Below are 22500 nucleotides of genomic sequence, written 5' to 3'. Positions count from 1 at the left end.
GGAATTGACATTTGAGTTGATTCTACGGACATAAAGGTAAGGTAAGAACCGTGCGTGTCTGCTCTTCTCGAGACAAAGGTGAGAGATGGTTTCATGCAGACTGGCTCGCCTAAAATGCTCTGTTGTAAACATGGCGGTTCAGGAGTGAAGTTGTCTCTCTAGCCTTTCTGTGGACGAATTCCAGGTCAAAGAAAAGAACAAGTAAGATGTCGACGAGTAAACGGTGCTGAGCGTGAAAGAGAGCAATCGTGCGCATGAGAAAACAGGCGAAATTGCAGTGATAATCAACAAGAGAAAGAAAGAGAGAGAGTCTAGAGCAAGAAAAAGCCGGAATAAAGAGGCGAACGTATAGTGCCCAACAGCGGTGAACACACCATAACACCAACCCGGTATGGCCAACAAATAACGCATACGCGTAACTTCTTTAATCCAGATAATTGGCCTCCATGAACAACTGTTTCGGTCTTGTTAGGCCTCATCTGCATGGTATAACCATTCTACCAAGGTGGGTGTTTTAGGCACCCCTTTGAAAGGTAAGCTGGGTTGGGAACAGCACTGCCGTTCTCTCACCGTATGGTAAGCAGAATAGTTATAAAAAGATCTGAAAACATAAAAACATAAACATAAATAAATAAATAAATGACTGATTTGAATTCATTTGTGTACAAACGTATGAATTAATTGTGATGTTGTTATGGTTGAGAAGCCGTAGACAGTCTGACTCACGTTAATTGTCAGGGTTCCAAAAGAGATGAAAGAGCCTCAGTGGATATGAAAGTGTTGCCAGTTTTCAAGTCAAATCAGTGAAGTCCCCTCAACCTTTCCGGTCGTTATTTTCACAATTCTTTTGATATGGTGTCATTATCAAGAGCATCAGTCTCAATCAATCAATTATTCAACTTTATTCTGGCCCCAGTTGTTCGAAAGGTGGATAGCGCTATCCACTGGATAACTCAATTGGTTTTGCTTGTGTTTATCCGCTGGATAGTTTTATCCGGTGGATAGCGTTATCCACCGTTTGAACAACCGAGGCCTGGTGTCAATGTATTTATCTAGTATAAGCCAATTGGGACACTAAAAATACTGACTTGTTGTAAAGTCAAAATGAACCATAAAACTAAAAAAAACAGGAAATAGAGCGCCGGTAATAAAATAAAAACTTTGAATCAAAATACCAAGTAAATTAATCATTTGTCAAATCCACAAGGTTCATACGTTGTTGTAGGCTACTTTATGATAAGTAGGTTTGAAAGATTGCATGGCGGGTTTCTCTTTATGTACGTACCTCCATTGCCCAATTTTGATCACACATATATTGACCTAACTACCTCAGAGAATGCCTTCAATTCCATAACACAGAATTAATCCTAGCTGGGTATACAGAAGTCTTTATCTCTGAGGCAATAATCAGATGACCTAAAGTGAAAATGGCAGTACCATGTCATGTTTCACTATGCACATAAGGCCAAATGCGGCCTTATATGCTCAGTTATGTTTTAGCTGTTTTCACATCGGAGATTACACCAATGGGCCTTATGCGTGATGACGTCTGACTAGCTAATTTCACCACCAAGCCTCGTTTGCACAAAATTGTTCACGTTATTTGGACATGCAATAATGCTCGCACGTGGGGTTTCTTTTCAAGTTTTCTCCTTTGGGATTTAGCTCATGCTAAAATTTACAAGTTGATTTTCGAATTCGAGGCTTGGTGGTGAAATTAGCTAGTCAGACATCATCACGCATAAGGGCTATTAAGAAACTCAGTGGATTACTGATAGAGTAATGGAACCTGTGAGTCTTTCAGCTATTTTGTCTTATTAGCTCTGTCAAGGAGTACTATAGCATTGGAAACAACAGTTACCAGAATTAGCTAGGATGATTTAAACAGCCGCATGTAATGTATAATTGACGAAGTTATGTTACACCGACATAAATGCAAATCGACTGGTAAAAAAAATGCATCATGCCGTGTTACAATGTAAAACAGAGCATTTATTTCGGCTGGAAGAAATCGTTTTTGGATCCTCAAGGAATTAATATTTCATCTTGATTCTTAATAAATAGATGTCTGCGATAAAATATGGTCTTTTCATTAAATTTAGGAACGGATGGTTTAATTGACAGAAAATGCAAGCCAGCATGAAATCGCTGCAAGAGGCATAAAATAATCAAAAATACTAGTAAGCAGTCCAGGATCCAGCCGTGGTGAGTGTCTACCATATAACCAAGAGTAAGTGTTGTTGGGAAACAATTTTGATATAGTCAGTGGCCGACTTTGCAACATAGACGTTCGTCGTTTTTATTGAGATTGAGAATGTTTTGTTTATGATCACGACGATAGCCCGATACAAACGATTTGCTGTGGTGACGATATTATTGCAGATTATTGTGAACTGAGGAGGTAAACCACTCAATTGTAGCTTGTGCAAAGAAAGGGCTACTTTCAAAATGAAATTCTCCGTATTGGTCCCGGTAGTGTTGTTCCAAGCTCTGCAGAGAGAAGGTATCTCACATATATGTCATAATTTGTCGAAAAAGATATAGTTTTCGACTTATATTTTATTTCCTGTGAAAACATCCAAGCCTTAATTATATTGGTTAATAATTTGAATCGGATATTTTTCGGCTGTGTAGCACGATCCAAGCTTCGAATTCAATCTTACAAGTTCAGGTGTATTCAGTATCACTGACAATATCTCGCAAAGTTGAATCTCAGTTATTGCCTTGGAATTTAAATAACAAGCGTAGGAGTCACTTTAGAAAGTATGACAAGGCAGCTAACGATATTATCCTCTCCAGCAAGGAAAGTTCTTCAAGTAAGGTGTTACAAGCTCGAGCCAACTTTGACGTTTTGAACACTTTTCAGTAGCCAGCCATTGACGCCGTTAGAGAACGCTTTGATCATGACTACAATTAAAATGAGGCACACTAATTAAAAATTACTTCGCACGGCATGTCAGTGATTTCAGTTACAGAATAATCATAGAGGAACTAAAAGGGAAAGTTGCGTTTCTGTTTACGACTTCTCAAGGGCTATTTTTTGAACAGAAAATTGATTTCCCGATTCTGCCAGTTTACGCTTTTATTGTAACAATGTAACTGGTATTGTAATTTTGTTGCTTTCCTTGTACTTTGTTATCTCATCTTCTCCCTTAATTTTTGGTTATTAGTTTTAAGATCTAGTTTTAAAATATCAAAATTTGATTTTCAGTTTTGATAATTCTTGAATGCGGCTGATTTGGCCAGCTGAAATATTCATTATGAAGTAAAATCTTTGCGGACGTCCTTGTTCTACTCCTCATCACAAAATTGATTATCCGTCTGGCAAAATGAAGATTAAGTCGACTGTGCATTGGGATATCCCGTTCTTCTAAAAATGCAAAGTCCTTCCTTGTTTCATGTCCCCAATTTCCAGGAATAATAAGAGATTTATGGCATGGGATCAAACGGTAAGTTTTCTTGTGAAGGCGGGTTTATAGGGGAAGGAAAACAGTTACTTTGAGGAAATTGTTGAAACCGTTTCAATCAGTTTCAGTTATTTTTTACCACAGTCATGCAACAAGGTAAAACTAATCATGGACAGAAGTCTTTAAAGAGGCTACTTCGGTTTTCTTACGATTGGGCTTGAACAAGAGTGGAACTTTTGGGATACAATTTAATTAGACTCCAGTATATATGTTTGCTCTACGGTCAAACTGTGAGAATGCAAAACTGGTCTACTCAATGCCGCAAATGCAAAACCAAAACGATCACCTTTACAATCATGAATGACACTGGCAGACTGAAAATGAGCCAATCCAAAATCAAGGCAAATACCTGAAGCCAGTCCTATCTCTGGAAAACAAGGCTCTGATTTTATGCATGGATGAAAATGTGTCTTTACTCTGAGGGTTAAATATTTCTCTGATGTCATAATTTGATTCTACGTTTTCAGTTTATGGAGAAAGAGAAGCGGTGTGCGGGCAAAGGACAGAAAGAAATGAGTGCTGCGTTTTCCCATTCACATATGATGGAAAACCCCAGCATTCCTGCATTGTAGGGGGTCCTTCTAACTTTTACTGGTGTGCTACGACTGCGAACTACGACCGAGACGGACAATGGGATATCTGCATAGGTATTGACAATCTCGGAGATCGTTAAAATGAACGAATGGGTTTACTTCGAAAAAACCACCGATTTGTGGAATGGGCCCGAATTACTGAGTCACTACCCCGCTCACTTTCGCTTGTAAATAGTTCAAATTCTTGAGAGTTGTTGTGTTCCGACGCTTCTTTTTAGGCCAGGTGTTTCGCAGAACATGTTAACTTTTATTTTTTCCGTAGCGTAATCTTCGTAATCTCAAGAAACAACAACTGCAGCACTATCGTAAATATGCTGACTCTTATATCAGGCAAACTGTCACACCTTCCCAATGAATAAATTGTAAGTTACGTAATTGTCCGTCGGAATTTTTGCTAATTAGTTTCCTACTGTCTTTAAACACAATATCGTCACACGGTATTTCTCGCGAACACCAGGGAACAAGACTTAGACAGCGTTTACGCAAACGTGGTTTCACGTCGACACGGTTTCATGACTTGGTAACCGCGTCAAAATCGATGAGGTTTGGAAGTGTTTACACGGAACCGTTTTCGCCAGAAAATCCATGTCGTGATGGCATAAGCGAACGCTGAACTACGTGCTAAATGCACTATTTTGAATCGAACAATGCAAATTTCGGGCCAAAATAGTAACCGTATTCAAATCGCATTCAAATCGATTTGGTTTCACTGTTTATACGACAGATGAAACCGCATTGTTTTGAAAACGCTCCACTTTGGGCAGCGCTTTGAAATCGACACGGTTTCGGCAACAGTCTCGATCGGTGTCTTGTCACTTGACAGAAGGTGTAAACGCATCGAAAACGATGCGGTTACAAATGAAACCGTGTTCGTGTAAACTCTGTATTATATAATAACCCAAGTTATTCACGGATTTTGATTGGTTCTTGCCTATGATCTATTAGAGGACAGACGCACGATTGATGTCACCATCAGCTTTTATGCGAATAAAGTTTAATTCTTTATTATATAAAACAAATAGATTCCATGTTGCCGTGGGTCTGTTCAGTAATAGATCACAGAAGACGTCAAAGTGTGGTAAGAACATTAGTGACACACTCGGCTATCACTTCGTGTGCCACTTATTTGTTCTTACCACATTTTGACGTCATCTGTGATCTATTACTGAACAGACCACAGGTAACCCAGGCTCACTGTGTGCGTCACGTAGTTATTAAAATATAGAGAACATACGAGACTAAGTTTAGTTCTGAAAATTTGCTAGAAAATGGTAATAACAATCTATAAACCTTACAATTTGCTGAGCTGTTGTTGTCTTTAATACGTACACAAAGTTTCGGGCAAAATGGCCCCCGTTCACCTTCCTTCATAATGTAGTGACAAGGTAGGAGACGGAAGCCAGCGTCGGGACTCCGATCGACCCAAAACAAGCACGATTTTTTCCACGAAAATCAAATCCGGTCGCTAAATAAACACGCCAGGTTCGTGGAATAGGAATTTATCTAAACCATGAATCCACTGAAGCATCTCCAGGTAGCAACGCGGAGCCACCAGACTCCGTAAAACTTGTAAGTTAACCTGCTAAAATGGCGGCCAGAAAGCGTGGTACTCACGAAGTGCCCAATTCAAAATGGCGCTGAACTCTGGACGCCTGATGACGAGTATAATAAGTCTCCCTCGAGGGAGGGGAGTCCCAAATTGCTCAGTGAGTTTTGTTTTTAGCAATTTGGGACTCCCCTCCCTCGAGGGAGACTTCTTATTATACTCGTCACCAGGGGTCCAGAGTTCAGTGCCATTTTGAATTGGGCACTTCGTTAGTACCACGCTTTCTGGCCGCCATTTTAGCAGGTTAACTTACAAGTTTTACGGAGTCTGGTGGCTCCGCGTTGCTACCTGGAGATGCTTCGGTGGATTCATGGTTTAGAGAAATTCCTATTCCACGAACCTGGCGTGTTTATTTAGCGACTGGATTTGATTTTCGCGGAAAAAATCGTGCTTGTTTTGGGTCGATCGGAGTCCCGACGCTGGCTTCCGTCTCCTACCTTGTCACTATATTATGAAGGAAGGTGAACGGGGACCATTTTCCCCGAAACTTCGTGTACGTATTAAAGACTACAACAGCTCACCACATGGTAAGTTTTATCGATTTTTATTACCATTTTCTAGCAAATTTTCAGACCTAAACTTCGCCTCATATGTTCTCTATATTTTAATACCTGCGTGACGCACACAGTGAGCCTGGGTGACCTGTGAACAGACACGCACGGCAACATGGAATCTATTTGTTAATTACACTCTTTTTAACAGCGAGTCCATGGTTGCACTTGCAACTACTTTGCTGGAGAAGAAGGCAGCGTGGTCGAGTGGTTAGGCCGTTGGGTTTTCATGCGGCTGCTCCGGGTTCAGATCCCGCTCTAACCTCTGGTTAGGATTTGTTTCCGGTTGTCCCGGATTCAACTCTATCACGCTTTTTAAATAGCCAACTGGTTGCCTCCTGCCAGTTGGGGTTCTTACTAATGTTTCTGTTAACTTTTAATTTTTTATTTCACACTGTTAAAAGTGGGGTACCTGTAAAGTAGCTTTATAGATAAGTGCACTTCCACTCTAAACAAAGCATTTACATTCTTTTTTTTTTTTACAAATTTCCCCCTGGCACTCATTATTTTGAAAACGTATCTTTCCATTGTGGAAAACTGGCTACTGCTCACACCGTGGGAAAGGAACTGAAGTGGGCGGGGCAGTCACTCAATAATTCGGGCCCATTCCACAGATCGGTGGTTTTATTTAGTTGTAGTCTCTGAAGAAGCTGAAGAGCTGCGTCGGTGGGGAATTGAAGCACAGAAATCAGGGTTTAATTTATCAACTAGGTTGATATGGTAAATTGACCTCCGTAAAGAAATTCGAAAGCTGACGTTTCGACTGTTAGCCCTTCGGTTCGCACAAGTGTTTTAATTGATACCTCCTTTCCAACCAATCCCGGGATTTTAGAGGCACATGGGATCTGCCCCTGGATACTGTCGTAGCAAGTAATTGGCCACTATCTTTCTTTGAATGTCGGGGTTTCACTTTGGATAAGCCAAGCAACAAGAAAGCACAAGCAGAGGAAAAATGAATAAGTTGTATTTTGCTCATGCTACAGGTCTTCTCTCTCGCGTATGCGAGCATTTGTATTAGCCATCTATCCAAATCAAATCAAATTCGTTAATCGTGTCTTGAGTGCTGCTGCCATCTTCGTTGGCCAGCTTCCTTTCTTTTATAGAAACCAGGAAAATACTTTAAGAATTGTAGATTTTGTGGGAAAGAGTGTATGACAATTGATAATACTTATAGAGAATCACAATGGCAAGCTTTTCTTTCTAAGCACATCATTGCAGGTGAATGGGAGCAGAGATGGTGCAAGGGTGAGAGCACTCGTCTCCCACCATGCAATGTGGCCCGGGTTCGATTCTCAGATCCGGCGTCATATGTGGGTTGATATTGTTGGTTTTCTTCTCTGCTCCGAGAGGTTTTTCTCCGGGTGCTACTCCGGTTTTCCCATCTCCTAAGAAAACAATATGATTTGTCATGTATTAATTTGATTTCATTTCATTTGCTCACGACCTCACAAGCTATTCAGCTTTAAACATTATTGTGTGAAAATAAAGTTGTATTATTATTGTTGTTATTATTGCTATTATTATTATTATTATGCCGAATCATCAGGGCTTACATGGCGTTGGTCGAGTCAACCCGGAGATCCTTAACACTAAAGTTAGCATGAATTACAATCAAGATTTAATTAAGTACAACGGCTATCACAATTAAATAACTATCATGGAAATAATGTTCTCAAACTCATTAATTAATCATGCAGCTCTTACCCAACCAGAGCAACGTATTCTGGTCAGGTGGATGGGTTTAAAACCCAATGAAAAACGAGTTGAAAACACGGCCGTGTTTGAAACGATTTCAAACACGGATGCAAATGTTCTTAATCTGCATATTGGTGAAGCAACAAAAGCACGTGGCGATAAACAACTTTATTAAATCACACATTTTACGAAACAAACTTTAAACCTAAATTATTTACTGCAAACATTGAATGTAACAGTACAGTTAGTAAACTACCCAAAACAGAAAAGGCCATTTTTCTAAATTTAAATGCTCGCTCAATGGTGGCGACCTCGTGTTTTAGTTCACTTTGAACCTTGCAGTACACTTCCGACCTAAAATGGCACTGACGTTAGAAATTTTATCAGACTAGATGCAGACGTTACCTCGGAATAGCGCTGGCCACGCACTTTTCCTCTTCTTCGCTAGTTTTAGGAGGTCTAAATCTGCACTCTGTCATTTGCTTTGCGAAGCAACGTGTTCGCTCAGAACTGACAAACAGCTATGCAACAACGTGACATCAGTTGATGAATATTCAAAAATTGTCACAGCGCAGCAACTAGGTGATAGGATCATGCACATCATGCACATCTTTTTGAGGATCATGCACAAATCACGTCTCAAATATAATAGTTGAACTGAGAAAACTTATTCAAATGATAATTTAAACTAATTTTCTTCTGTTGGAGAAGTGATTTCAAAAACTCGTGCTTCGTGTTTCATGGGGGGCTTCAAACACTCGAAAACGATAAAAGCACTCGGCCTGCGGCCTCGTGCTTTCATCAGTTTTCTCGTGTTTGAAACCCCGATGAAACACTCGCACTCGTTTTTGAAATATTACATGATAACAATAGCAACTATAATTATTTTTCAATTATCCACAAGTTTAGTACAAAGGACTGTCTTTCTTGTACCGGCCGCAATCCCGTAGAAAGTTCTTGAGATCTAAAGAAATAGGGCGTGACCATTTTAATTTTAAAGGGCACCACATTATGGCTTAATAATAATCTTACTTTTGGCTATTTGTCTCTAGGAATAAAATGCTACATCTGTACCAGTGATGTGTCATGGTCAGACTGCGAATCTCAACAGCAACCACACATCTGCCCATACCGTTACGATGAGTGCTTGACCCTAAGCAAGGAGGAGGGGAGCTCTAACACAAGCAAATTGTTCCAAAAGAGATGCACATCAAACAAACTGTGCACTGCATATAATCCCACATGCAAAGGTAGAGATGTCATCAAGTGCGATTTCAGCTGCTGTATGGGTGATCGGTGTAATATAGGCGAGGTGTTCACGCAAAATGGAAACTTCGGAAGCTTGAGGTTATTTACTGCCCTTTTCCTCAAAATTTATGTGCTTGAATGATGGTGCCCGCAGACACAAAGACTTCCTTTTCGCAAGATTGAAGTATGTCCAAGTTTAAAACTGAGACACCGTGATATCAGACCAATTGCCTTACACATTTTTCTTCATGTAGTTTATGTGCTTGCCTGTTCGAGCAGACAAAAAAAATTGTCTTTTTTTCTAACTATTTTTACAAGATAGTCCTATGTCCGAGTTTAAAAGTGAACCACAGTGATATCACATCAATAACCTTACAGTTTTTTGTTCATAGCTTGAGTGATGGTTTGAGCAGATAAATGGACTTCCTTTTTTCTAATTGCCTTTGCAAGATTGAATTATGACCAAACATTGATCAGTAATGGAAAATACTATTTCTAGCTGTTTCAAAAGCAAAAAAAAAATATGATAGACGATGAAGTCAAAAGTTAATTTATTTTAAGTTTTCTCCTTATAACAAAAGTCTTCATTTTCAGAACAAAATAGTACTATGTGCTGTGTACAAGAAAGAAAAACCATGCTCTCAATTTTTAACAGGCAATAAATTGATTGATACGAAGTTGTCATCTTCCTCCTCGCACCATAACAGGTTCAGGTTCATGAACGAGACTTGAATCAAACCTGCCATCATATTCTATTTAAGAGAGAAAAAAAATGTTATTTTGTCTGATGTTAAAAGACTTACCCATTCGCTCCCGAGAGCGAAATTTACAGATTTGACTCTGTCTAATGCCAGATGATTTTACTCGTCAGTTGGTGCTGCTTTAGGGGCGAATGGGTTAACAACCTTTAGGTCCACTCAAAAACTATGTCCCTATTTACCCATTCCCTCCTGAGAGTAACACTTAAGATTTTTCTCTAAGTAATGTCAATGGGGACCTCTTTGTGGGTGAATGCAGTAGCCACAGGAAGGAAAGGGGAAGAGATCAAACCGAAAAGGACTGTACTAGTAGCTTTTACAATTGAACGAATTTTACACCAGATTATTTGCTTCGGTTACAGAATTATTTCTCATTCCCCTAAATGACTGTACTAGTAGCTTTTACAATGTAACGAATTTTACACCAGATTACTTGCTTCGGTTACAGAATTATTTCATTCCCCAAAAATTAATTGTACCTTCATCTCCCACTGGTGGCAGACCTCCCGTATTTCTCTTCAATCTTGTGTCTGATCAGAGTAAACAAAATACATGTACATTGTTTAATAACATTCTCACTGAGATATCTGGAAATAACGAGGTTGATAAACCCGGCCATAAACTGATAAACTCACGTGTAAGGTAAAAGTTTCACATACTATTACAGTAATTCCTGTCACTATCTTAGATGTTACAAGCTGTGGGAAGTATGTAAGGTATTACGAAGTATTATTTATGGCTAGTGTTTCTGGAAATGTAACACATGCTCTGATTGGCTAAGAGCAGCTAAACGCAGGGCATTATTCTCCCGTAATGCCCACAGGCCGATTATGGATTATGCAAATTAGTTTTTTCTTCTTTAGAACCGTTCTCTTAGCCATATAATAAACAACTCTATGACCTCGACCGTTTGGTTGTTGTAGCAAAATCTCAAACATCGGTCTGGCTGTATTGACCTCACTGCCGCTTGGTCAATATGCCAAGGCCTAAGTTTGAGATTTTGCTGTAACCACCTCACTCGCAGGACTTTTAATATTAGGTACATGTACTGTAGTTGACAATGACTGAAAAATATGAACAGACAATTTTCAAAAAAGCAGGAAAAAAGTCTGGCAAACTTAAGGACCTTAAATTAAAGAAACTGTAGCACAGACTATGGTTTTCACAACCACCTGATCCAGAACTCAGAGTTCATAGCCCACAGCGGAGACTTCAGTTTTGGCAACATCAATGTCTTCTGTAAATACCGGGAGATAAGCCGAATCATTTTGTTCAAAAGTGAGGGTGCTGCTTAGCTATGAGAACATCTGAGAAGAAAGGCGTAAATTTCTATAATCATCCCAAACCAAAATAATACGTTCACAGCTCAGAACGTTTTCATTTTCCAAATCTTGAGCTTCTAGACTCGGATTATGGCTTATCTTCAAGTGTGGCTTATTTACCAGTGTACTCATACCTCTAGAATGAAGTTGAGACAATGACTCATCTCTCAGACTTTTTAATCTTCGTCCTTCGCTGTTGCTTCCATGGAGAAAATGAGCCAAGATGCCATACAAAAGAGGCCTATAACAAAGATTCATTAAGGAAAGATGACCACATATTCATTAAATTAATGGTTTCAACTGCAATTTCATTTTGTAGAACTTTTACAGTTCGGAAATCAAACATGTGTGTTTTGTATTATTTAAAATACGTTTTGCTTCATTCTCTTTGAATGGCTGAAACACCTTGACTATTTCCAACTATCACAAGTTGTGTTTCATTAGCTACATGTAACAAAAAGTACCGGTAACAGACAAAACTGGTCAAGTTAATAAAGAACGTTTACATGGATGGTGATGACCCTTGCTCATCTGAGATGTTCAGCTCTTGAATAAGAAATTTTCTATCCATAGGATCCTTAGGCTGACCTGTTTCTGCAAGAAAATTCAAAGGAGTTTCAAGTACGGACTGGATTGCTGTCTTTGTGATAGGATTTATTTTAAGTAAAGAACTCACAGTATGACCATAATCACAATTTTTATTATTGGAATCAGGGTACTTAAATAAGGTTGATTTCATTAGGGTCAAATTATGCTACAGGGATTTTAACAGGGTGCAAATTTGGCTTCTATTGATTCTACAGTATGCCCAGAGCTGATGGAATTAATTCTTGCTAAATAAATGGTTTGGAACCAGCAAGTGGATGTTCTCTGTACTTATGGCAAGAATCAAAGAATTTTCATCAATAATTATAAAAGAAACTGTCTAAGATCAGTGCAGGCTCTCTCACTGTTGGTGACCATCAGATTACTCCAGCTGAAGAGGCCAAAAATTTGGGCAGCTGGTTTGATCAGCTACTTACTATGGGGACACAAATCAATAAGATTTGTAGTGCATCTTATTTCCACCTGCACAACTTGAAAGTATCTATCAACTGAATCAATGAAGAAGTTAGTGCATGCTCTAGTTACTAGTAGAATTGACTATTGCAATAGTTTATTATATGGTTTGCCGCAAGCACAGCTGTCTAAGTTACAGCGTGTCCAAAACACAGCTGCGTGCCTAATTTGCAATATTTCCCGCTTTGATCATATAATTATTGCCTGTACTTTTCAGGTTTCACTGGTTGCCAGTGAAATTTAGAATTAGATTTAAGATATTAGTAATGACATTTAAAGCTACATGTATTCACAGGCTTGCACCTGAATATATCAATGATTTAATTGGTATTAAGAGTAAATCACCCTATGCGCTTCTCCTTGAGTTGCCATGAGAGAGAACCAAGAGAACATCGGGGGACAGAGCTTTTTGTGTTGCTGCCCCAAAGGTATGGAACTCGTTCCCCAGTATAATTCACAACAGTAGAACTTTGAACAATAATACGTTAAGAACGCGTTTATTTACATTGTAGGCTAGCTTTTATACCTATGATTCAATTGGAATTAATTTTTATTTATTTGCATCAAGCTGATGCAGGTTTTTAGCTCATTTTACATTATTATACTTTTTAGTTTTTAATAATTGTAATGCGCAGGTGATCATATGTATTCATGTAAGCTGTGGAATATAAATGTTAACTATTAATAACATTATTAATAATCACAGTAATAGTAAGCATGATGATAATAATACTTCTTTACTTTCTGTGATCAGAACCTGAGAGGAGATGGTATTCTAACTCTACAGGCATTAACACAGCCTAGCCTTGGTCCCATACCTGGGCTTTCTAGAGACTAAAGCATCTTCTGGAGGTTAATTAATCAAGGGTGGTACTAATGACTGCAGAAGCCTGCATTCCTCACAACACATCCAAAATCCCATGATTTTCAAAAACCCCACGCATCTTCTGGATTTCTGATGTGCTGTCCCAGTGTACACTAACATTTGTAGATTGTCAACAATAGACCTCTTTCATAATGCATGGTAGCCAAATAAAACACTCTTTTGTTCTAATGCTAATAAGCCTTCCTTGCCTCGCTAGGACGAGCAAAATTTGGTTTCAAAATGAGGACGGTAGGTCTAATTAACATAAATACAAAAAAATGCAAAGGTGGTTGCCGTTTATGAAAGTGGTCTATTACCTTAACTCTACCTGCTAAAAGCACAGACTCTGTATACTTGTATTTGTTGAAGCTCAAATACTCTCTGATAAGCTCATTAATAAGCAAGTTCTCATTAGAAAGTGATGGTCTTGGTTCTGACTGCAAATTTGAATAAGTGAGATTTAGAAAGATCATTGCAGTTAGTAGCTCATCAGCTTGAACCTAAAATCGGTGAAATGGTGGGATAGATCGAGCTAAACTAACAATTCATTTAAGAAAATGGGGCAAGTACATGAATGAGTAAATATCACAATTTGATATTTTGATACTTATGAAACAAATATTTATGATAACAATAATAATGCATAAAGGTTTCCCTATTAATGTCCTTTGTTTTCTGACTGTGTAGATGATAGATATGTGTGTGTGCATCTAGTAGCATTTTACTGCGATTTTGTGAATCTGTTACATGTGTACACTACTGTAAAATATAAAGTAACTATTAAAATGCAAACACAAAAAAGATCATCGCAGTTAGATCAGTACTTCAAGAAAATGCAAAGAAGCCTGAAAAACGCAGGCTTGAACAGGATTTGAGCCCTTCACTGTGCGTTTGCTCAGAAACTCAACTATATAGTGTATTATGAAAATTTGGTTTTATCACATGAGTTGATAAAGGGCAAATTACCACTGTGAAAGATTTGGAAAGCTGATGCTTCGAGTGTTAGCCCTTCGTCAGAGCGAAGTAACCAAACAACTCATAACCAAACAAGAACTACATGTACATGTACCAGTTAACCACCGCACAAAATCTCATCATCACTACTCCTAGGACCTCATGCATTTATTTCAAAATACCGGGTAGCAGTAAACATTTGAACAAATTACAGTGTAGAAGTGGATATAATTTTTAGGTTTTTCTGGAAATCCATCCAACTGTATTAAACTGTGACGGTGACTTGGAAAAAAGGGAAGGAAGCTGTGATTTAGACGGAAATTCCTAACACATTGCAGCACAGGTGGCCCACACTCGGAGGGTAAAAATTATAAGGATTTGTATGGGAATCTCAATGACAAACTGAAAAAGATATTTACAACGTACACATAAAATTTGTCAATAAAAAAGCCATACTTTATTGTCGTGGTGACTTTCTCGCTTCTTGTGTGGTTATTTGCCTGACTGAATGCAATTTAAGTGACTTCTCAACTTCCCGGGTTGTCACTGACTCATACATAAATAAAGGAAAGACTGGAAAGTAATTTTAGCTTACCTCACATCTCACCAATAAAATCACACTTCTCTGGCATCAGTCATGCTCAAACTCCGGCGATGGCCACACGGATAAATTTACTTCTCTTTGACTAAGGGCTCGTTCAATTGACCCTATTCCGGAATAAGAATACGCGGCCTGATGATTAAAACGGTATGTTTGGCACGTTTCAAAGCAGCAAGGATAATAAAAATATGTTTAAAATAGCATTTTAGCCGATGTTTGACAATTTTAACATGAATCTCCATAAAAATGAAGGATTTCTATCTTATATTCTATGTACATGTATTCCTATTCCGGAATAAAGTGAATCGAACCCACCCTAAGTTTCAAGGTCCAGCGAGTATCCATTGCTGAGAAACAGCAATGAATATTCAAATATTCAAAATCTCTCGAGGCTCACTTACAACGAATTTGGACACGACTGGTCAACCGTTCACTTATTTGCTCTCACCATACAATGTATATTGAGGCTCGAGTAAACGGTTGACCAGCCGTGTCCAAACTTGTTGTTTGTCATCGAGACTCCCATACAAGTCCTTATAATTTTTTTACCCACCGAGTCTGGGTCACCTGTGATTGCAGGAGATATGGCCTGATACCCAATTTCAAAAACTTATTAATAATTCATACGCAAAACAGCTTATCAGGTCATAAAATCATGTTCATGCTAACGAAGCTAGTGAGGATGATTTATAGCAGAAAGACAAAAGAATAATTTCTTGGCCGCCATTTATGAATACTGTCTGCAGTTGTGCAAAGTAAAATCACCATTTGTGGCAGGGGTGCATCGTTCAATCAAATTTCAAAGCAATCTGTTATTTATGCTTATTAGATGAGAATTTATCGGATTGGACAGTCATTCAGTCAATGACAGGTTGGTAAAATTAATATTACTTTTTAAAAGATTCTCCCTAAATACAACGTACCTGTATAGGGATCGAGGTGACAATTCACGGAATTGGGTTGATGATAATAATTATAGGAGAGTGGAAAATTTATGATGATAACGCGTCGTGCTTGGAGTCTTTATACAAAACGGTCAACTTTTTTGCTGGCCATTGGTATTGCACTGATTCTTAAGTGTATGACAACTGCAGACTGCAGACGACAGACTGCCTACAAATAGCGCTGATAAACAGTATTTAATTGTAAACGCCCATTTCAAATGGCGCTGACAAAGTCTGCGGTCTGCAACTGGCAAAGATCTCGTGGTGGGTGTGTATACAGTGTACATGAGATCTTTCCCCTGCAAGTGCCAGACACCGGCACTGATCGCGCATTCCGAATAAAAAAAGACTCGCTTTTGCTGAGACATTAAATTTTAGATAATTTCGCATACAGTCTGTAGTTCTATAGCACACACCTATGACAGAAGGGGTATTATATTCTTACTTGATCATCCAAAGCTCCAAACACCTCCGCTCTAACACGGGCTCGAATCTGTCCAAGAACTCCTCTGTTTTCCAGAGTTTCTTTCAAAACTGGCAAAAAAGGGGAAAAAGAAACGTTTTTGCCCACCTTGTTTTAGGCAGAACAGGAGAAAAAATGAAATAACATGATATTCTCACCGCCCTTCAGTTCATCAACTGTCGCCATTTTGAAAATGGCGGTATTCTTGTTTGTATTTCAGCTGGACCCTTGAGGACTCAATTGTCACATGAAGGTTCGGGGTGGAGGGGTGTGTGTGTGTGCGTGGGGGGGGGGGGGGAAGGAGGGAGGGAGGGGGATGATTAATGCAATATTCTGCTCAATATTGCCACTCTCTGAAGACACTAGTAAATAGGAAAAAATCGATACAATGATAGTTGCTGAGAAATCTTGAGAAGGAAAATGTGAACACTCTATTGGATTGTTTTTAGTCAACGAATAGACCCTCTATGTGGTGATCATCGGTGATTATACCGTTGCGTGAAAGAGCTGATTAAAAAAAAGTAGGCTGTCTGTCACGCGACCCAACGGTACGATCAAACTCATATGACATTGACAAACTTTACCGGTATATATCGTAATTGTGTTTTAATTTCACCCCTTTTGGGGTGTCAGTATTTGTGAGTTACTGGGTTAAATTCTGGCACACAGCAACATTTTCTTGACATGAATCCCACAATGTTAGATGCAAGCGAAGCAGCAGAACGAGGGCGAATTTCGTTGGCTTATCGCGATCTTGAGGAATTTCCAGAGGAGTGGATTGGAAAGTTAGCTGACATCACGGTTTTAGATTTGAGTCACAATAATCTATCGTATCCTTTGAGTTAATAATGAATTGTACTTTGTGTATTAGATGAAGTACTTGAACAAGGAGCTGAGCATGCAAAGACTTCACAAATACGTTCAAAATCAAGATCAACGTACTCAATAGTACACTGACAAGTCTTCAAGTTTCTGTACGTTTTAATCCTTGCCATGACTGACCATTACCAAAAAGATACGGTTACAAATTTTTTCCTTTAATAATTTTATTTTTCTGCAAAGCAATCTGATTATTTTTGGATAATCATAATATGTTTATTAACACTCGTAATCGATATTTTTCGATACTAATTAATCGATTAATATCGGAAATCGATAATAATCGATAACAGAGTTTTTTGTGATTATCGATTTTGATCGATTTACTCGATTTTCGTAATTACAGTTCGATTTCAATCGATTTCTATCAATAAACCGATATAATCGATAATCTGCACCTAAATCTTGGGGTTGATCTCTCATGAATACACCAGTCGAATCTTGTGATTATCAATATTTATCGATTATTCTAGCTAATCCATGAACAATTATCGAGTATTGTCGAGTAATGTCGAGTAATCGATTAGTTTCCGATGATCGATTTCTATCGATTTGTAACGTCCTGTAGGGTGCGTTCGATTGACCGTATTCCGGAATAGGAATACATGGAATATAACTTAGAAATCCTTCCTTTTTACGGAGATTCAAATTAAAATTGTCAAACACCCGCTAAAATGCTATTTTAAACATATTTTTATTATCCTTGTTGCTTAAAAATGCCAAACATATCGTTTTTATAAAATCATCATTTCACGCATTCTTATTCCGGAATAGGGTCAATCGAACACACCCTTAGTCTGAACAGAATACATGGATGAACAAGTGTGTACTCCTCATTTAAGGTACTGAATCATTAGCTGAGTGCATCAGAAACTACATTGTCCCACCTATTTAAACTCTTTCTGTGAAAATACATAGACCCTTTGCATAAATGGCAATGTACATCCTAAGCCTCACATTCATGTGAAAAATCCTTTGTCTAGAAACATAACTAACCATAGGGGATGGAGGAACCAGGCAGCCATTGGAATATAATGGAAGTAAATAGCCAGCACAGATGCTAAAATTATTTAAAGTTTCCCAGCAAAAGAGTTTGAAAATTTTTAACTTGCCAACCAGCTGGTCATGAATTTCCACTGCAGAACAGATATTTTGCAGAGCACCTTTGTTGGTAGGCCCTGGGAATGGGTGGAGCATTGCTTTTGGGCACCAGTGGTTGCATATCAATATGGAGAACGCATGTTTTATTAGTCAAATGAGTCAATGAGTCATGAGTCATGAGTCAATGGACTCACAGCCAATATAGCAATAATTTGTTGATTAAGCCTAAGCCCTCGTTTCAGTGATTAGGTTTTAAGCTGTCAACTGTTTTAACATTCTCACTGTTTTTAATGCTAAAGTGTTTTTCACCTGGCTTTTAATATGGTTACTCAGACAATAATTTTAATTACTGTTCAATTGAGCACCTAAAAAAGAAAAATATACATTGTGGTCATTTTGACACTTAAAAAAAAATATATATAATTATATACTTGACGTTGTTATCATTGCCCTTAACTAGTGATCAGGGACTTTCATTTCTTACAGGAGGCAAAAAAACTCAACACATTGATACTGGACAACAATAAACTGACCAATCATGTTAATTTTCCTCTAATAATGGAATCGCTTCACACACTATGGGTGAACCATAATAAAATAACAAACCTAAGCACATTTGTTGAAACCATAGCAAAGTGCTTTCCACATCTAAGGTACTTCAGTATGATGAACAATGAAGCTGCACCAAGTTACTTCAACGGCGGCACATACCACCAGTACAAGGACTACAGGTATCAGAGTGAGGATTTGAATTTGTTTTTACAGTTATAAGTCCAGGGGTAAATTCTGATGGGCAGCACAATTCTCTACAAAAGCAAGATAATAACTAATGATTTTTAATGACAACAATTCTCAATTCTCACGTGCATACACTGTAATGTACATGTCTAAATATAGTTTAAAGGGGGATTCCCTGGTGAAAATCTTTGAGGGATCTTTGAAGATCCTTAAAGACTCCTCAAAGATCTTTTTGAGGATCTTTCTAAGGATCTTTTTCCGAATCCTCAAGGATCCTACCTAGGATCCTTGAAGATCCTTAAAGATCTTAGCTTTTCTTGCCAAGATCCTCAAAGATCCTTGCCAAGATCTTCAAGGATCCTTGAGGATCTTCAAAGATCCTGTCCAAGATCCTTGAGGATCTTAAAAGATCCTGTGCAAGACCCTCAAGGATTTTTAAAGATCCTGACCAAGATCTTTGAAGATCATCAAAGATCCTTGGGGATCTTCAAAATCCATATCCAAGATCCTTGAGGATCTTCAAAGATCTGGTGCAAGATCCTTGAGGATCTTCAAAAACCCTTGCCAAGATCCTGTGCAAGATCCTTGAGGATGTTGATGTTTAAATATCATTTAGGACTTTACAGGAACCTAGCAGAGATTCATCATCGTATTTCCCGCTGGCCACCTCCTGGTGGGGTTAGATTTGCATCCACCAGTTGCTTCAGATCTGTTTTTGTTATCACAGCTCTTCTCACTTGAGCCCTGTCCACACCTAGATAATTTTATTGTCCACCTTCTCACCCTGAATTGCACTTATTGGACTCCAGTTTGATGTACAAAATTATTTTATTTAAAAACCTGGAAAAAGGAGCTTTCTTTCTGTAGAAGACAAACTTCAATACATAAAATGCTTCATTTGTCTGAAAACTATGTTATAATGCTAAGTATGATTGAAGTAAAATAACAGTGATGAATCATGGAAAATCAATATCCAACTTTATTTGCTAGCATTCAGCTACAAACTACAATTCTCACTTGAGTAAGATGCAAGTGAAGTTTGGTAAGGCTTATCACCTTGGCTTGTTATCAAAAAAATGTCCACTAACTCTTGGGTCAAAGGGATGGGAAGAATACAATAAAAATCTAACAAACCAGAACAAATGATGCATTGACTATTGTTTTTCAGACTTTGTTGCCTTTGACAACATTATTTTAACATGAAACTCTGTGACAACTTTGCTCACATCTTATTCAACTGAGATGATAGTAGCTTTTGGAATTATTTGGTCACATGGTTATCCATTAATTAGAAGTTTAGCTGCATACAGTAAACCAATTCTTAAAATTTCCTTTAATATGACTTGAATGTATATAAAGAATCATAGACACATTATTAAGTAGTCATTAATATCAAGGATACAGCTAAGATTATTCAAACTTTTTTCACAAACAGCCATTTTTATCGAGAAAATGTTTCTTAAAAATAAGACAAAAACCTTAAATTGTAGCATAGAAAAAGAGCAAAAGAGAAACACTACAAAAAGAACCTACTTATTACTGCACTTGTAAGTACATCTGCACTACAACAATGTGTGATTTTACCTAACACATTTGTATTTACTATATTTTATCTATCTTTTTGTTACTCATTTTTTTCGTTACTCAGTATTTGATGCTATTGCCGGCTGAGGCTGCTTTTTTAGAACTTTTTCTGAATATTTCAAATGCAGTTACACTGAGTTACACATCCTGAAAGAACAACAAAACCATAAGGGCAAATTACTCATATTGATTATCATGAAGTCCACATGTACTAGCAAGTCATGCCCTGGAAGTGACAATAAATGCGCATCACCTAACCTTTGAAAATTGCTATGAACCTCAGACACATAGCATTTACAGAGAATCGAAGGAATCCTTTGCCAATGATATAATTTGCAACAATCAATCTTTTGATGTAAAACTTAAGTAATCTCGTTAAGAGTCACCTTTTTTTTTTTTTACAGGATTATAGCAAGTAAGCCAAATTATAATCCTTGCCTGCACATGTCAAATTTGGGACTTGAAGCTTGAAAAGTTCGAATTCTCAACAGACCAATTCGGCTAACTCAATGTTGCACCCATTTTAAATCTTTAATTTTGGGAATAAAACGTTTTCTTCTGGTATTTCCATATCATTTTAAATGTGAATGCTTCATTGTCATGCAAATTCAACACACAAAGAATCTTAAACCCGAGAGATTTGAATTGGGAACAACATAGACTTGCCACAAGTCGACCTTACGAGAATCCCAGGACAATACGGCATCAACTCAAATATTATCTGCTTATAATTAGCGCCTACCTTTGTACTTGGATTGCTGTACGCATTTCCTCGTTTTGAATCAGTATTTATAGGGTAAAACAATCATGAATCATAAGATTTATGCTCGTTGATACAAACTTAAATAAAACCGCCGAACTGTAAGAGGAGCCATCGTTGGTGACTGCTGACCAAAAGTGAAACGGCTCACTAGTTTCCAGTTTTATCTCTTATCCAAGATGGCGGGATGGCGGAGGATTACAACCCTCCGATTCATGTGTACTTTAAAAGTCATAGCAGACTCATCGAATTAACCGTTTGCGGAATGTGAAAATATACTGGTCGAGCCGGTTCATCACTAGAGGCTCTAGATGTGGCCGTGAATTCTGTATTTTAGCCCGGTCTTTTTGTAAATGATAATTTACGTGCTGACACGAATTCTTTGATATTTTGAGAGTATACTGTTTCATATTGCTTCTGGCGCCGGCCTGCATCTCTTACGAGTTCATCAAACAAGGTAATCTGTTACTGATATTTCCGACAATCCATGGATTACATCAGAATAAAAGTTTTCTTTTTAATTCATTCGTGTACAGCGTGATTATTTTTATGTTCAAAGTTTGGTGCCTTAACGATGCTTGAGGGTATATGTACGTAATACCTCATAGGATCTTTAGGGATTTTATACACTTTTATACACACTCCTATAAAGGTCCTTACAAGATCCTTGAAGGAACTGTAAGAAATCCGTTAAAGATATTTTCAAGATCACTCTAAAGATCCTTTTTAGATCCTTGAAGGATCCTCATAGGATCTTTCAAGGATCCTTCCAAAGACACTTTCAAGATCACTTTAAGGATCCTTTTAAGATCCGTGAAGGATCCTCATAGGATCTTTCAAGGATCCTAATATAGGTCCTTTCAAGATCACTATAAGGATCCTTTTAAGATCCTTGAAGGATCCTCATAGAATCTTTCAAGGATCCTAAAAAAGATCCTATCGAGATCACTTTAAGGATCCTTTTAAAATCCTTGAAGGATCCTCATAGGATCTTTAAGGATCCCGATAAAGATCTTTTCAAGATCCCTCTGAAGATCCTTTTAGGATCCTTAAAGGGTCCTCATTCAATCCTTGGGGATCTTTTGAGGATCCTTGTAAGGTTTCTTTCAAGATCACTGTAAGGATCCTTCAAAGATCCTCGAAAGATCCTAGTATGATCTTTAAGGATCTTGTCAAAGATTTTATTAAGAACCTTTCAAGGATCCTTTTAAGATCCTTGTAAGATCCTCAGTCACTCTTTGAGGATCTTTAAGGATCCTTTTGAGGATCTTTCCAAGATTTTGTGTGTGGATCTTGGTAAGATCTTTGCAAG

The 22500-nt window shown here is 38.0% G+C and overlaps 2 protein-coding genes across 3 annotated transcripts in view; one reads left to right on the top strand and one right to left on the bottom strand.

Moving 5' to 3' along the window:
• Positions 1–9694: 9694 nt before the first annotated feature.
• Positions 9695–18851, bottom strand: LOC138041888 (centrosomal protein 20-like). Of its 2 annotated transcripts, none has more exons than XM_068887569.1 (7): positions 18713–18851; positions 16109–16197; positions 13493–13601; positions 11747–11834; positions 11375–11481; positions 10398–10448; positions 9695–9912 (listed from the first exon to the last, which is right to left on the bottom strand). In XM_068887569.1, exons 1-7 carry the CDS (start codon positions 18720–18722, stop codon positions 9842–9844), a joined length of 525 nt encoding a protein of 174 aa, XP_068743670.1. In that variant the 5' UTR covers positions 18723–18851; the 3' UTR covers positions 9695–9841. The 2 variants fall into 2 exon arrangements, with proteins under 2 accessions (XP_068743670.1, XP_068743669.1); XM_068887568.1 differs by lacking the exon at positions 18713–18851 and adding an exon at positions 16285–16350.
• LOC138041887 (leucine-rich melanocyte differentiation-associated protein-like) overlaps positions 16558–22500 on the top strand; it is a 14636-nt gene continuing 8693 nt past the window's right edge. The window contains exons 1-3 of the mRNA XM_068887567.1: positions 16558–16712; positions 16830–16956; positions 18574–18837. Of these exons, the coding sequence (XP_068743668.1) occupies positions 16691–16712; positions 16830–16956; positions 18574–18837 (413 nt within the window). The 5' untranslated portion in view covers positions 16558–16690. The remainder of the gene's footprint in view (positions 16713–16829; positions 16957–18573; positions 18838–22500) is intronic.

This window comes from Montipora capricornis, chromosome 3, assembly GCF_036669925.1.
Source record: "Montipora capricornis isolate CH-2021 chromosome 3, ASM3666992v2, whole genome shotgun sequence".
Taxonomy (NCBI): Eukaryota; Metazoa; Cnidaria; class Anthozoa; order Scleractinia; family Acroporidae; genus Montipora; species Montipora capricornis.
Note: the sequence above shows the minus strand (reverse complement) of the source record. Positions and strands in the feature narration are given on the sequence as shown.

Excerpts from the sequence above, each read along its gene's own strand:
- LOC138041888 (XM_068887568.1), bottom strand. The coding sequence starts at position 16,312 with ATGGCGACAGTTGATGAACTGAAGGGCG. Across the intron at positions 16,198-16,284 it reads AGTTGATGAACTGAAGGGCG|TTTTGAAAGAAACTCTGGAA; the intron begins GTGAGAATATCA and ends CTTTTTTGCCAG. Across the intron at positions 11,835-13,492 it reads AGAGTCTGTGCTTTTAGCAG|AAACAGGTCAGCCTAAGGAT; the intron begins GTAGAGTTAAGG and ends ATTTTCTTGCAG.